This window comes from Nicrophorus vespilloides, unplaced genomic scaffold (genome assembly GCF_001412225.1).
Source record: "Nicrophorus vespilloides isolate i.1.1-1 unplaced genomic scaffold, Nicve_v1.0, whole genome shotgun sequence".
Lineage (NCBI taxonomy): Eukaryota > Metazoa > Arthropoda > Insecta > Coleoptera > Silphidae > Nicrophorus > Nicrophorus vespilloides.
In genome coordinates, this window is record NW_017100115.1 from 27759 (window position 1) to 38474 (window position 10716).

The 10716-nt window shown below is 41.2% G+C and overlaps 5 protein-coding genes and 1 long non-coding RNA gene across 7 annotated transcripts; 1 reads left to right on the forward strand and 5 right to left on the reverse strand.

The window, feature by feature from the left end:
* Positions 1 to 408: 408 nt before the first annotated feature.
* Positions 409 to 1227, reverse strand: LOC108568785. Its single transcript, XR_001891307.1, has 3 exons — positions 1193 to 1227; positions 911 to 1095; positions 409 to 491 (listed from the first exon to the last, which is right to left on the reverse strand). It is a non-coding gene; the product is annotated as an uncharacterized LOC108568785 (long non-coding RNA).
* An 84-nt stretch (positions 1228 to 1311) lies between these two features.
* Positions 1312 to 1953, forward strand: LOC108568782 (cytochrome c oxidase subunit 6A, mitochondrial). The gene is made up of 2 exons (XM_017930066.1): positions 1312 to 1464; positions 1610 to 1953. The coding sequence occupies exons 1-2, from the start codon at positions 1359 to 1361 to the stop codon at positions 1837 to 1839; spliced, it is 336 nt and encodes a 111-aa protein (XP_017785555.1). The 5' UTR covers positions 1312 to 1358; the 3' UTR covers positions 1840 to 1953.
* Positions 1954 to 1992: 39 nt separating this feature from the next.
* LOC108568784 (ragulator complex protein LAMTOR4 homolog) lies at positions 1993 to 2724 on the reverse strand. The gene is made up of 2 exons (XM_017930068.1): positions 2598 to 2724; positions 1993 to 2524 (listed from the first exon to the last, which is right to left on the reverse strand). Exon 2 carries the CDS (start codon positions 2494 to 2496, stop codon positions 2218 to 2220), a length of 279 nt encoding a protein of 92 aa, XP_017785557.1. The 5' UTR covers positions 2497 to 2524; positions 2598 to 2724; the 3' UTR covers positions 1993 to 2217.
* Positions 2725 to 2832: 108 nt separating this feature from the next.
* Positions 2833 to 3611, reverse strand: LOC108568781. The gene is made up of 3 exons (XM_017930064.1): positions 3393 to 3611; positions 3042 to 3322; positions 2833 to 2976 (listed from the first exon to the last, which is right to left on the reverse strand). The coding sequence occupies exons 1-3, from the start codon at positions 3586 to 3588 to the stop codon at positions 2881 to 2883; spliced, it is 573 nt and encodes a 190-aa protein (XP_017785553.1). The 5' UTR covers positions 3589 to 3611; the 3' UTR covers positions 2833 to 2880.
* A 120-nt stretch (positions 3612 to 3731) lies between these two features.
* On the reverse strand, positions 3732 to 5906 carry LOC108568767 (myosin-2-like). Its single transcript, XM_017930049.1, has 7 exons — positions 5810 to 5906; positions 5658 to 5755; positions 4954 to 5590; positions 4400 to 4893; positions 4148 to 4333; positions 3979 to 4092; positions 3732 to 3914 (listed from the first exon to the last, which is right to left on the reverse strand). The coding sequence occupies exons 1-7, from the start codon at positions 5904 to 5906 to the stop codon at positions 3732 to 3734; spliced, it is 1809 nt and encodes a 602-aa protein (XP_017785538.1).
* Positions 5907 to 5988: 82 nt separating this feature from the next.
* LOC108568774 lies at positions 5989 to 8647 on the reverse strand. 2 transcript variants are annotated; one of them, XM_017930057.1, is made up of 10 exons: positions 8417 to 8647; positions 8197 to 8358; positions 8031 to 8146; positions 7804 to 7969; positions 7419 to 7748; positions 7145 to 7354; positions 6896 to 7085; positions 6474 to 6838; positions 6317 to 6421; positions 5989 to 6069 (listed from the first exon to the last, which is right to left on the reverse strand). In XM_017930057.1, the coding sequence occupies exons 1-9, from the start codon at positions 8474 to 8476 to the stop codon at positions 6323 to 6325; spliced, it is 1698 nt and encodes a 565-aa protein (XP_017785546.1). In that variant the 5' UTR covers positions 8477 to 8647; the 3' UTR covers positions 5989 to 6069; positions 6317 to 6322. The 2 variants fall into 2 exon arrangements, with proteins under 2 accessions (XP_017785546.1, XP_017785547.1); XM_017930058.1 differs by lacking the exons at positions 5989 to 6069; positions 6317 to 6421 and having other exon boundaries at positions 6492 to 6745; positions 6823 to 6838.
* Positions 8648 to 10716: the final 2069 nt, after the last annotated feature.

Sequence of the window (10716 nt, forward strand, 5' to 3'; positions counted from 1 at the left end):
TCTCTTTCACACTCGTTCATTCAAAGGCCCGCCGAGATCGCACGAGGTCTCTGCCGAACAGGCGCCACCTCTCGTCCAATCTCAGAGTGCAATTTCAAAAAAATAAAAACTTGAGAATTTTTGTTTTCAAGTCCGCTCGCGCAAAAAGACATATTTATATATATGTGTGTGTATGTATACAATATTCGTATTTAGCGGCAGTAAATAGAAATTGCATTATTCTCAGTGCTCTTCATCGCCATCAGCGTGCTCATGTTCGTCCTCGTATCCGTCGGGGAGGGCGTTCGTGTGCGGATTGTGGAACAGGGATTTGTTGCCTTCGCCCCAGGGGAACCTCTTGGTGCGCCGCCTGAGGAACTCGTACGGCACGAACGGCATCCTCTCCTTGGGTTCCTCCGAGTGCGCATGCATCACTGCCCTACCCGTCAGCAAAAGTATCACCGGAAGGGATACCGCGAAGAACACGTTCCTAAACACCAGGCCTTTACCCTCTGCAACCAAAGAACAAAATCAATCAATCACAATCGATAGAATCGATTCAATGCAAATTTTGCTTACGATGAGCACCGCGTCCCTTCTTCGCCCATCTCGTCGCCGTCGTCGTAAACGTTCGATGATTCAGCATCGTACGCGAAATATATATATATAAATATATGTATATATATATAAAAAATATATAAAATGAAATAAGTTCAAAAATCTAAACTTTCAAACAAAAATGGAAACTTCAAAAGTCAACCAAAGCGACTAGGATCATTCATCCTAGTTTCCAATAGTAACGCAATTAACATGGGCGACAATTGCAATTGTTATTTAATTATCGAAATAGGCATATTTTACGTGAAGTTTATTAAATTCAAGTTGAAACCCATTGGAATGTGAAAATATATATATGGGGAAATTCGCTCACCGCAATCAGTGAAAATCCAGTTGTTTTAATTTTCCATTTCGTTGCAACAGCAACACATCAGCAAAAGGAAAAACCAAACCGATCCACACAACTTTCGAACAACTTTAAACAGACGCGCTGCACGAGCCTCGTCCTCGCTGACGCGCGGTTAGCCTCGCACCCTGATACCAACCACACACAATTAACTGTAACATAGGCAACCAATCGTACTTTTAATTAATTATCTATTAATTGATGAATTTATCGCACTAAAATGTGTTTGTGTGTAATTACAATACTCACTTGATGTTGATCGGTTGATTTTTTTCTAATTGGATTTTTCTTCGTGCAGTTTTCAGAACTGGATCGAAGGTATCGACGCGTCTGCGCCATCGAATATCTTGCGTAATTTATGTCAAGTGTGCTGCTGTCTGATTATATATTGTTTGTCAGTTGGAATCAATTGAAGATGGCTGCTGTTCTGAACCATTGTGCACGTCGTTATTTGTCGACCACCGCGGTCCGTCAGGCCGTCCAGGTGCAAGGCCCATCCGCCGTCTCCGGCCTCCACGAAGGTAAGATGATCGTAGCAGGAGGTGTATGATGATGATGAGGTTAATCTATATGTTGATGGACGGGATATAGATGTGTTATTATATAACATTTGGATCGATCGAGTAATAATCGTAATACCTTGTGTCGTTCTCGTTTTGCCCCCAGGTGGATACAAGCTGTGGAAGAATGTGAGCTTGTTCGTCGCCGCTCCAGCGATCGTCCTCTGCGGCGTCAACTGCTACCTGAGCCACACTCAGCACCACCACGAGAGGCCAGAGTTCGTCAAGTACGAGTACCTCCGTAGGCGCACCAAGAGGTTCCCATGGGGTGAAGGCAACAAATCCCTCTTCCACAACCCACACGCCAACGCCCTCCCCGACGGTTACGAAGAATAACTTCTTTTGCACAACATATTAGTTACAATTCAATAGAAAAGAGAGAGAGAAGAGTTAATGTGTATGTGTAATCATCATCAGAGGAATAACAAAATAAAGTTGATTAGTTAATTATTTGCGTGTTCAATTATTTACACATATTCGTATAAAATATTCATATATATATAACTTAAATAATAATAATAGTAGTAACAGTAGTGTTGGAGATTATCTCAGAGGTTCTCCAATAATGTGAATAGATGGTACAGAGAGAAGCAGATGCCACCGAGCAATATAAAAATCTGCATGTACTTCATCTCCGTGAAATAGAGAATCATATCCATATTTGGAATATGTGATTCTCTCAAGAGGGTGGGTGTATAAATGTATGGTTGGCTACTAAGCATTGACAGCGAGCTTGTCCAGGTTCTTCTTGACGACGTGAATGCGCCGATTCGAGAGGCAAATAATGTAGCAGTGATTCTCATATGTGAGACTGATCTTCTTGAAGCTCTCGTCAGATCCGAAGGCCTTCTGATCCACCATCGAGGTGATGTTCACCAGGCCCATAATAGTCTCTGCAGTCTTCTCGTCGTTCTCCAGGTCCCCGGCGGACGACACGACAGCACCCTCTTCGTTCAGAATCAGATAACCAGTTTGTCCGGCGATGCGATCCATATTGTATCAGCAAAACGAAAGAGTTTATCTGCAAAATTGGAAACGAAAAGAAAAAGAAATACATTAGTTTTCATCGTATCGTATCACGTAAATGAACGTACCTCGTCGTACCACCTTTTAATCGAACATCTCACAATCAACTACGTACAATCGAGATGACTCCACAACGCCCCACAAATAACAACAAATTAATGCAAAAACGAAAACAACAAATAACAAAGACGATTAGGAAAATCAATTGACAAGTGGAATTTTTTTTTTGTTCCCGAATTACCACCACAACAACAACAAACAGTTCTCATCGCAATTACGTTAGGCCACCCAATATACACTATCATCGCGGCATTCCGAATTTAAAGAGAGACATGTACCTTTTATTCAATATTAAAAAATATCTGGAAGTCCGTACGGGAGCTCCGACCTGGGCAGGATGTTCGAATATTTGAAGCAGGTCTTGGCGAGGTGGAAGCGCACCGGTATCTTGCAAAGTTCGAAAAAAAAAAGAAAATTTGCGCAACGTTCAAATAATATAAATAAGCTCGAACCTCGGCCAATCGATTGAAGCTAACGATTCTGTCGCCAAAGAAGAGCACTCGTTTGAACGGCTTAACCTCGACATCGCTGCACATCTTCTCCAGCGACAACGAGAGCTGATCCCCCTCGAAGTTCAGATCGAAGCTGTGCTTGCTCAGAAAATCCTCCGTCTTCGTGTTGCCGAGCAACTGCTGCTCCTGATCCAGGATGCACACTTCGCTGCTCTTCTTCGACAGATCTATGAACTTTTCGTATCGCCGCGCATTTTTCGCAGCGCACACCCTCCTAACAACTAAATCGCAATCGTTAATACACACACACACAAATAAAGCATTTGAAAAATAAATCAAAGAGTCAATTACATCTACAGATAACAGCTGCAGCATTCTTGCGTCTCCGGTGATAACGCCGCCAAGCCAACTGGATCTTCCTGATCAGCATTGAAGATCTGATGCGTCGCAGCACCACGAATTTCGCGTACGCTCCGTCCGTCATGTAAACGAACTTCTTGCCCAGATGCATCTCCTTCTTCAGACTCTTTAAATATATGCGATTCATCAATCGATTTAAGATTAATACACTTCCAGTAACATACGTCTTTCAATGAATTGTAAAGATTCGCGGAGAATTTCTCGATGAAATGCTCGAAAGGCAATCTGAAAAACATGACGACAATGATCGAGAGTTGGGGGAAGGAGTATTTACCGCAAGGAAAACTGCTGGAAGTTCAATTTGAATATCTCGCAGACTCCGTTCGCGACCAACTGCTGCTCGAAGAAGTGCTCGTCGAAGAACTCTGCCATATGGTAGGGATTCGGTTTCAGGCATTTTACGTAGTGCACATCGCCGTCGTTCAGTACATCAAACAAGTTATCCAACGACTTCTGTGGTGAATCCAGAATAACCATTTTGTATCAGATGCATATCGGGAGAAGAGGTAATTGTTACCTTGAAATTGGTAACCAACGTTTTGCCATTGGTGAGCGGAGCGAACGACATCAGGTGACACAGGAATTCGAAGGATTCGCATCCTTTCAAGAAACTGATAATATCGTCTGGTACCTGTAACAATAATGTTCGAAAATGATCGATTGAATGGATTTAGATTGATTGAAACCTTGTCTCGATTTTTCCCCAACATCGATCTCGTGTCGTACTTTACCACTCCGGCGTAGTGCTTTATGGAGAAGGCGGTGTGCAGCTGGTTAAGTGATCCAATGAAATGTGGCTTGCTCCTCAGGGTCTCGGTCAATCGCGTATTAACGAACACGTCCGAGTTGAACCGTTTCATCGCGCATTCCTGCTGTACACAAGACGACACAAGATATTTAATATGAAATACCATAGATTTTAGATAGATGCAAATAACCTCGTTCAGAATTCCGAAGATGGAGATGGGCCCGTGGATCAGCGACAGTCGCTGCGTGTATTCCACGGTTTCGATATGTTCCACATCGAATCCTTCCTCTATCAACCTTATCCTGCGCTCCAAGAGGTAATTGTCGATGAAGTACTGCTGCAGTCGTTCGTTCGCGTAGTTGATGCACAGCTGTTCGAAACCGTTGTGATCGAACACTTCGAAGCCGTAAATGTCGAGAATGCTCAGGCTCTTCTGATCGTAAACGCAGCTCTGCTCGAATTTGACGTTGATGCAATGGACCAACCAGGAGAAGAGCCTGTCGTAGAGTAGTTTCATGATGCAGTCCCTTCGCTCCTCGCATTCCTCGCGATTCATGCAAGCGCTTTGGTAAATCGTCTCTCTTCGCGATTTCGGTGCAAACACTCTCGTGCAAATCAGATTGATTAAATCCTTCGGCTTTGCGTCCAATAATCGTCCGACGTTTTCCACAAATTCCAGGGAATCTACAAGAAAAGAAAATAAAAAATAATTTGTAATTTAATTAAAGTGTCAAAACGATATACCTGTAGACACTGTGTAGATGTCTCCCACCGACTCAAACTTAACGTTCCCCAAGTTCAAAATGATCGCAAGCACAGAGAGGATATCTTCCAGCGCGTAAATCTCGAGGGCTTCGAGTGCAATCAGCGTCTCCCTATACCTGGGCTTCATCTCAGAATGTGGAGCTATCTTGTAATCTATCGTTTTGCTCAGATACAGTAGCTGCAAAGCGTCCTCCTCCAGCACATCGAGGATCTGTCGAAAGATGTGAAAGTTGCCTTCTCCGGTCGCAGGTCCCGTCACCCTCGATTTCTCCAACATGAAAATGCTCAAGGTGCACCCGTCGATGGACATACCGTCGACGCAATGGATCTGCACCAGCTTACCAAATCTGGAGCTGTTGCAGTTGTATCCAGTCTTGGCGTTGCCGAAGGCAGAGAGCAATGGGACCGTCGACCAAATCCCGTAGAGCGCTCGATTCGTTTCGCCGACGATGTCGACGATACGCTGCATCGCCAAGCAGGCAGAATGCGTCTTTCCCGAACCGCTCTCTCCGGAAATCACCACGTGCTGATGCGGCTTTCCGACGCCGTGCTTCAACCGGAACCAGGCACCGGAGATCAAGGAATCGACGCCTGGATGATCGTCGCCTTTGCACTTCTAGAAAAGTCGCCAAAATTATAAAATCATCATCAATCTAGGAGAGGGAAATGCGTGCTCATCTTGCCTTTTCCCTGGCCTCGTACGGATGCAACGATAAAAGTGTCTGTCCGGCCCACGTGTAGAACTCTTTGCTTAAGAATCTTTTACGCATGAAGGCAATTACTGAAAAATAAACTTGTTTACAAGTCATCAAGTTTCATATAAGTATGTAATTACCCTTATCTGAACTCCTGTTGGGCAGATCAACAATGTTGTCGATGCCATCAAACTCCTCCGGTTCCACGCTCAAAATGCAAGAGCTCGTTTGAGACATGCACTCAATGTTTTGCTTCAATTAAATTAAACATTACATTACAGCGTAATAGAAATGATAGCGTGAGAGTGAAGATACGCACCAACGAATTTATCCTCCCCAGGCATGGCGTGGATACAATCCGAGTCACCGTCGTCTTCGAATCCATCCGACAGAATTAACTCTACGACAAAACAAATAGACAGTTGCTATGGACAGTTGTTTATGAATTTCAATGAATTCTATTTGAGAACGTACGAAAAAAAAATCGATAATTTTAAATTCGAAACTGTATACAATGCTGCCAATATAGTGCATTAGGCAACACATCTATCACGAATCAAGTCTATTAAAATGATTATGATTTGGTAATAACGAAGGGAATGAGAAATGAGAAAATTAGTAGAATTGATTTATTTATGAAAACTCACCGATTCTTACAGAGTCTTAATCATCTGCAAAATCCTCACCAGACGTTCGTCCACCTCTTTACCGCTCAATTTAAACTCGAGACTTTCAAAGTCCACCCGCTCGATCTAAATCGATACAATTTATATGTGTGTCTAATGTAAATTTGATATCTCTCACCTCGTGGCAGGGATCCGATTTCCTGTCCGGTAATTCCGAATACAATTTTCTCGCTAGAATTCTCTCAGCGAGGCCGCAGATGCCGCTGAACGTCCTAAAATCGTAGCATTCCTCCACGTCCCAACCTACCAAATCTTTGAAGAAGACGCCGTGCTCTTCGCCGAGCTTCTGTCCCATCACAGCTCCAAGCGCGTCCACCAACTGCGACCCGGATATCTTCCTCATCGTCTGCGTTTCGCACTCCTTCTCCTCGTCCTCTTCCTCCACAACTTCTGTTTTGAATATGTTGAAAACAAAGTTGTAAAGCATCTTCCTGGTGCTAGTTATAACTACGTTATGCTGCACATACTTGATCGGCGTCATGGCTACAGGAAAGAAACTGCAATAGTTAAACACTGTAAAAATTATAAATAAATACGTACCAGTCATCGTCCTGCTGTCCATGGGGAGTTCAAATCGAACGCTCGACCTGGTGAACATTCGTGGCAGAGTGAGCCAGAATTGTGCATCGATTTTAGGCATTTTCAGGTTGGCCTGAAGCGCCAGCAACTCGTCGCAATCCACTCTGATTTTGGGTACAGTCTTCAGAGCCTCCTCCAACGCTAATCGTCTCTGTGAACGAAAACCTCAATTTTAATTTAAAGTGAAGAAAGAAATGAGGATCATATTACTTCCAGATTAAACTCGTTCTCGACGATTTCCAGAGTCAGTTCCCTCCTGAGCTGCTTAAGAACGTCGTAATCCAAATAAGAGTCGACGTCCAGAGGACCAAATTTTAAAGAGGCAGCAATCTTGGTGATATCCGCATTAGTTTCCGGATTGGTCGCAACCAACGAATGCCTCGCGCTGGTGTTCAGCGAATCCGGACCGATCGTTGCTACCTGATATTATAATTATACATTACATAGATTAATTGTTGCTACGGTTCGTGTGTTATATATTGACCAAAGTTTCCGGGTCTAGAGGGACCTGGAAGATCGATGGAACTCGAGATGCGTTCCTTCCTCTGCGCTTCCTCCTCTTCCCACGTCTCTTCAACGTATGTTCCTCCTCTTCTTTATCATCATCATCATCGTCGTCATCATCTTCGCTCCTCGTAACTTTGGGTGGTTCCAAATGAGATTTCGTCGCTTCGGGTTTTTCCTTCGGTGCTGGTGGCTGTTTCCTGTTCCTCGCCGACGAAGGACTCGGCAGCTTGGCGGTGCCGAATTGCATGATCTTCATCAGAGGGGGATGATCGACCGGCTGAGAACTGCCATACCAAGAAAGCGTTTCCTGCAACAATTTCAAATATCAAATGTATGGAATCAACGATTTAAACGAATCCAACTTGACTGTGACTGCGTCTCAGATCCAACACCAGCATAGTCTTCTCCCTGACTTCGGACGTGCGGAACGGTTCCGGTGTAACGCATCTCCTCGTCGCCGAAGCCCTGGTATGAACGCTGATCATCGTCGGGGCCGGAGTCAGTGGCCTCGAGTCGGTCTCGGTGTACCTTGCAAACGGAAACTTGTAATTCGCAATGATCACAATCACAGAATTAACGCAACAATTACTTTCTGAACAGCTCCTCTGGTACGCTATCTATATCCTGAGATTGAAAGTTCAATTCATATTCAGCCTTGATTGCTGCCACCTCTTCAGGATGCAAAACCAATTTTCCTTCGTTACCCTAAAAAACTACAGTTAATGTAACCTTGCATTTGCAATTGCATTTCTTACAAGATTCTCCTTCGCCTTCTGGATCATCTTCCTTGCATGGAAATCAGCCGGATGATTGCACAGCAATGAACATCCATTCGAGTATGGATTGTACAGTCCAGTAAATGGTTTCAGGATGCAGGGGGCTGGACCGGTGATAACCTTCAAGTGAACTGGGGCTCTCTATGTGGAAACAATGAAGAAAACTTAATAGACAATCGGAGATTGGAAATGGACTCACTGCTGCAGGTCTGATGAATTTCTTGGTGGGACTCGCCAGGAGCCCCGTTCTGGTCGTCATCCCTTATCTTAACGTTTTCGTTACTTCAATTCAACTAAAACGAATTGATTAAATGTGCGGAATCGGTAAGGAGTCATCAAGCGAAGAATAACAATTATGTTGCTATGGTGATAATACATATTGTTTTGGAAGTTACAAGCGAATGACAACAAACAACTTTTGAATATAACGTGCCGTGCCGTGGTTTCCACACGAGCAGGCAACCCATTCGACATAAACGAATTTATTGCGAGCGCGCACGACTTGTTGCCTAGACCATACATTTTAAATTTGAATTTAGCGAGTGGAGAAAATATAGTTTAAATTAGATAATTAAATTAACATGGTAAAATATGGAATGTATATACGAATGTATAATCTAAAAATCACTTTAATATGCAATATATATATATACAACATCGACAGCTAAATAACATAAGAATATTGTTTTTGTGTTTTGTTTTGTATGCTTTCCTTTGTTTACATTTTTGTTTCGGTTTCCATGGTTTTGAGGGAGGATGAATGGAGAGATGGATGGATGGGGAAATAGTGACACGAGGGGCAGTAGGGAGGTAAGGGTAGGAAGGAAGGAAGGATCGACCTATTTTATATAAAATACAGTTTACAAATTGATTATACAAAGAGACTACAAGTTCTATTACAGAAATTACAAAAAAAAAGGTTCGGGGATATTTATTTTTTTATCTATACATATATAGTTGTATATAAAACCACGTAGTTGGCTGGTACGTGGAAACAGAATTCGTCAACAGAAACAAAATCCGTCTTCGCAGTTACTTGTTTTTATAAATAAATGTTGTTTGTTGCGGCATCTATTATCATTATTACTCGCTGAAACAAAATGATAAGAACAAAACAAAAAAGAAACGAAACCAAACGAAATAACGTAAGAAATATAGATGATCGCCGAAGGAGGCGACGATTCATTAAAGAAGTGAAGAAAGAAACATAAAAAGACGAAATCAAATAAATATTTATAATAGTTATATAATATATATATACGCTTCTCTCCTTACATAAAAAATAAATTAATAATAGTAAATAGTAATAATAATAACAATTGAAACTTCCTATATGTATATATTTTTATATATATTTATGTATGTATGTATAATATACCTTCAATACTGATTATTTGTCATATTTATGCAAGAGATGTAAATCTCTTGCATATTTTTTCATTTTCTTTTTTCCCTCGCTTCTTCCTTATTAATTTCAATAATAATAATGAAAATAAAAAAAGAAATCGCGTTCATTCGACACGCAATCGAGGGTGGCGCGAACAAACAAACAAACGAATAACAAGTGAAAACCAAATTTCTTTCGTCCCACCATCTATCTCTCATAATATTAAAAAATGCATTGTGTTGATTGTACAATTAGAATCGGATAAAAACGAGTTTCCCCTTTTTGTTCTTATAACGACGCCTACCATTAAAACAAAAAACAAATTTGCACTGAAAGGAAACAAAAGACAAACTTGCATCTTTCTCTCTCTCTTTCTTTCGCTCCGCACACTATTTTTATTTTTGTATATATATATTGCTGTGGAGGTGGTGAATCGGAATCATCCATCCACCCGCCCCCCTCTTTCATATTCATATCGCTCTACCTCTTGTCGTTACATCTATCTAAACACCGAAAAACAAAACAACATAAGAAACTAGGTAAATTGATTGTTCTTCCTTATTTTCATATATATATATTATATATATATCTTCCGCTGCCGCCATCGTCGTCAAGGTAACGCCAAGATAATAGTGGGTGGAAACATAAAATTAAAGAAAAAAAAACACGATCGGACGGCGGAAGTTTAATTGCAAATCTAGTTGTGTAGGTAGTATCAAAAGAAATAACAAAAATAAAAATTAAGAAAAAAAAAACACAAACGTTTTTCTTTCTCGTCATCCTACATGATCATTATTAATTATTAATTATATAGTTTTCGCATCAGTTTCCGCAATTTCTATTTCTCTCTTAATTATTTAAATGTATTTATTAGATTATTATTATTATTAGATTTTAAATTAGATTTTGTTTGTTTGTGTTTCATCGCAGGCTGCGATTATTATTCCATGCTTCTGAACACATTCTCAATTTTAGAATATATTATCAATGTATGATATAATCATAGTCGTCGTCGAACGCGCTTCTTTTTTTTTCTAATATTTAATATGTATAGTTTATGTATATATATATAGGTATGTTATGCATGATTATTATATAGTAAAGTTGGCAAG

Coding starts and splice junctions, on each gene's coding strand:
- LOC108568767 (XM_017930049.1), bottom strand. CDS start 5,906: ATGTCTCAAACGAGCTCTTGCATTTTGAGCGTGGAACCGGAGGAGTTT. Junction 5,591..5,657: donor CGTACGAGGCCAGGGAAAAG/GCAAGATGAGCA, acceptor CGACTTTTCTAG/AAGTGCAAAGGCGACGATCA. Junction 4,894..4,953: donor CATCTACACAGTGTCTACAG/GTATATCGTTTT, acceptor CTTTTCTTGTAG/ATTCCCTGGAATTTGTGGAA.
- LOC108568774 (XM_017930057.1), bottom strand. CDS start 8,476: ATGACGACCAGAACGGGGCTCCTGGCGAGTCCCACCAAGAAATTCATC. Junction 8,147..8,196: donor AGAAGGCGAAGGAGAATCTT/GTAAGAAATGCA, acceptor GTAGTTTTTTAG/GGTAACGAAGGAAAATTGGT. Junction 7,749..7,803: donor TGAGACGCAGTCACAGTCAA/GTTGGATTCGTT, acceptor AAATTGTTGCAG/GAAACGCTTTCTTGGTATGG.
- LOC108568784 (XM_017930068.1), bottom strand. CDS start 2,496: ATGGATCGCATCGCCGGACAAACTGGTTATCTGATTCTGAACGAAGAG.
- LOC108568781 (XM_017930064.1), bottom strand. CDS start 3,588: ATGAATCGCATATATTTAAAGAGTCTGAAGAAGGAGATGCATCTGGGC. Junction 3,323..3,392: donor TGCAGCTGTTATCTGTAGAT/GTAATTGACTCT, acceptor ATTGCGATTTAG/TTGTTAGGAGGGTGTGCGCT. Junction 2,977..3,041: donor GCTTCAATCGATTGGCCGAG/GTTCGAGCTTAT, acceptor GAACTTTGCAAG/ATACCGGTGCGCTTCCACCT.
- LOC108568782 (XM_017930066.1), top strand. CDS start 1,359: ATGGCTGCTGTTCTGAACCATTGTGCACGTCGTTATTTGTCGACCACC. Junction 1,465..1,609: donor CGTCTCCGGCCTCCACGAAG/GTAAGATGATCG, acceptor TTTTGCCCCCAG/GTGGATACAAGCTGTGGAAG.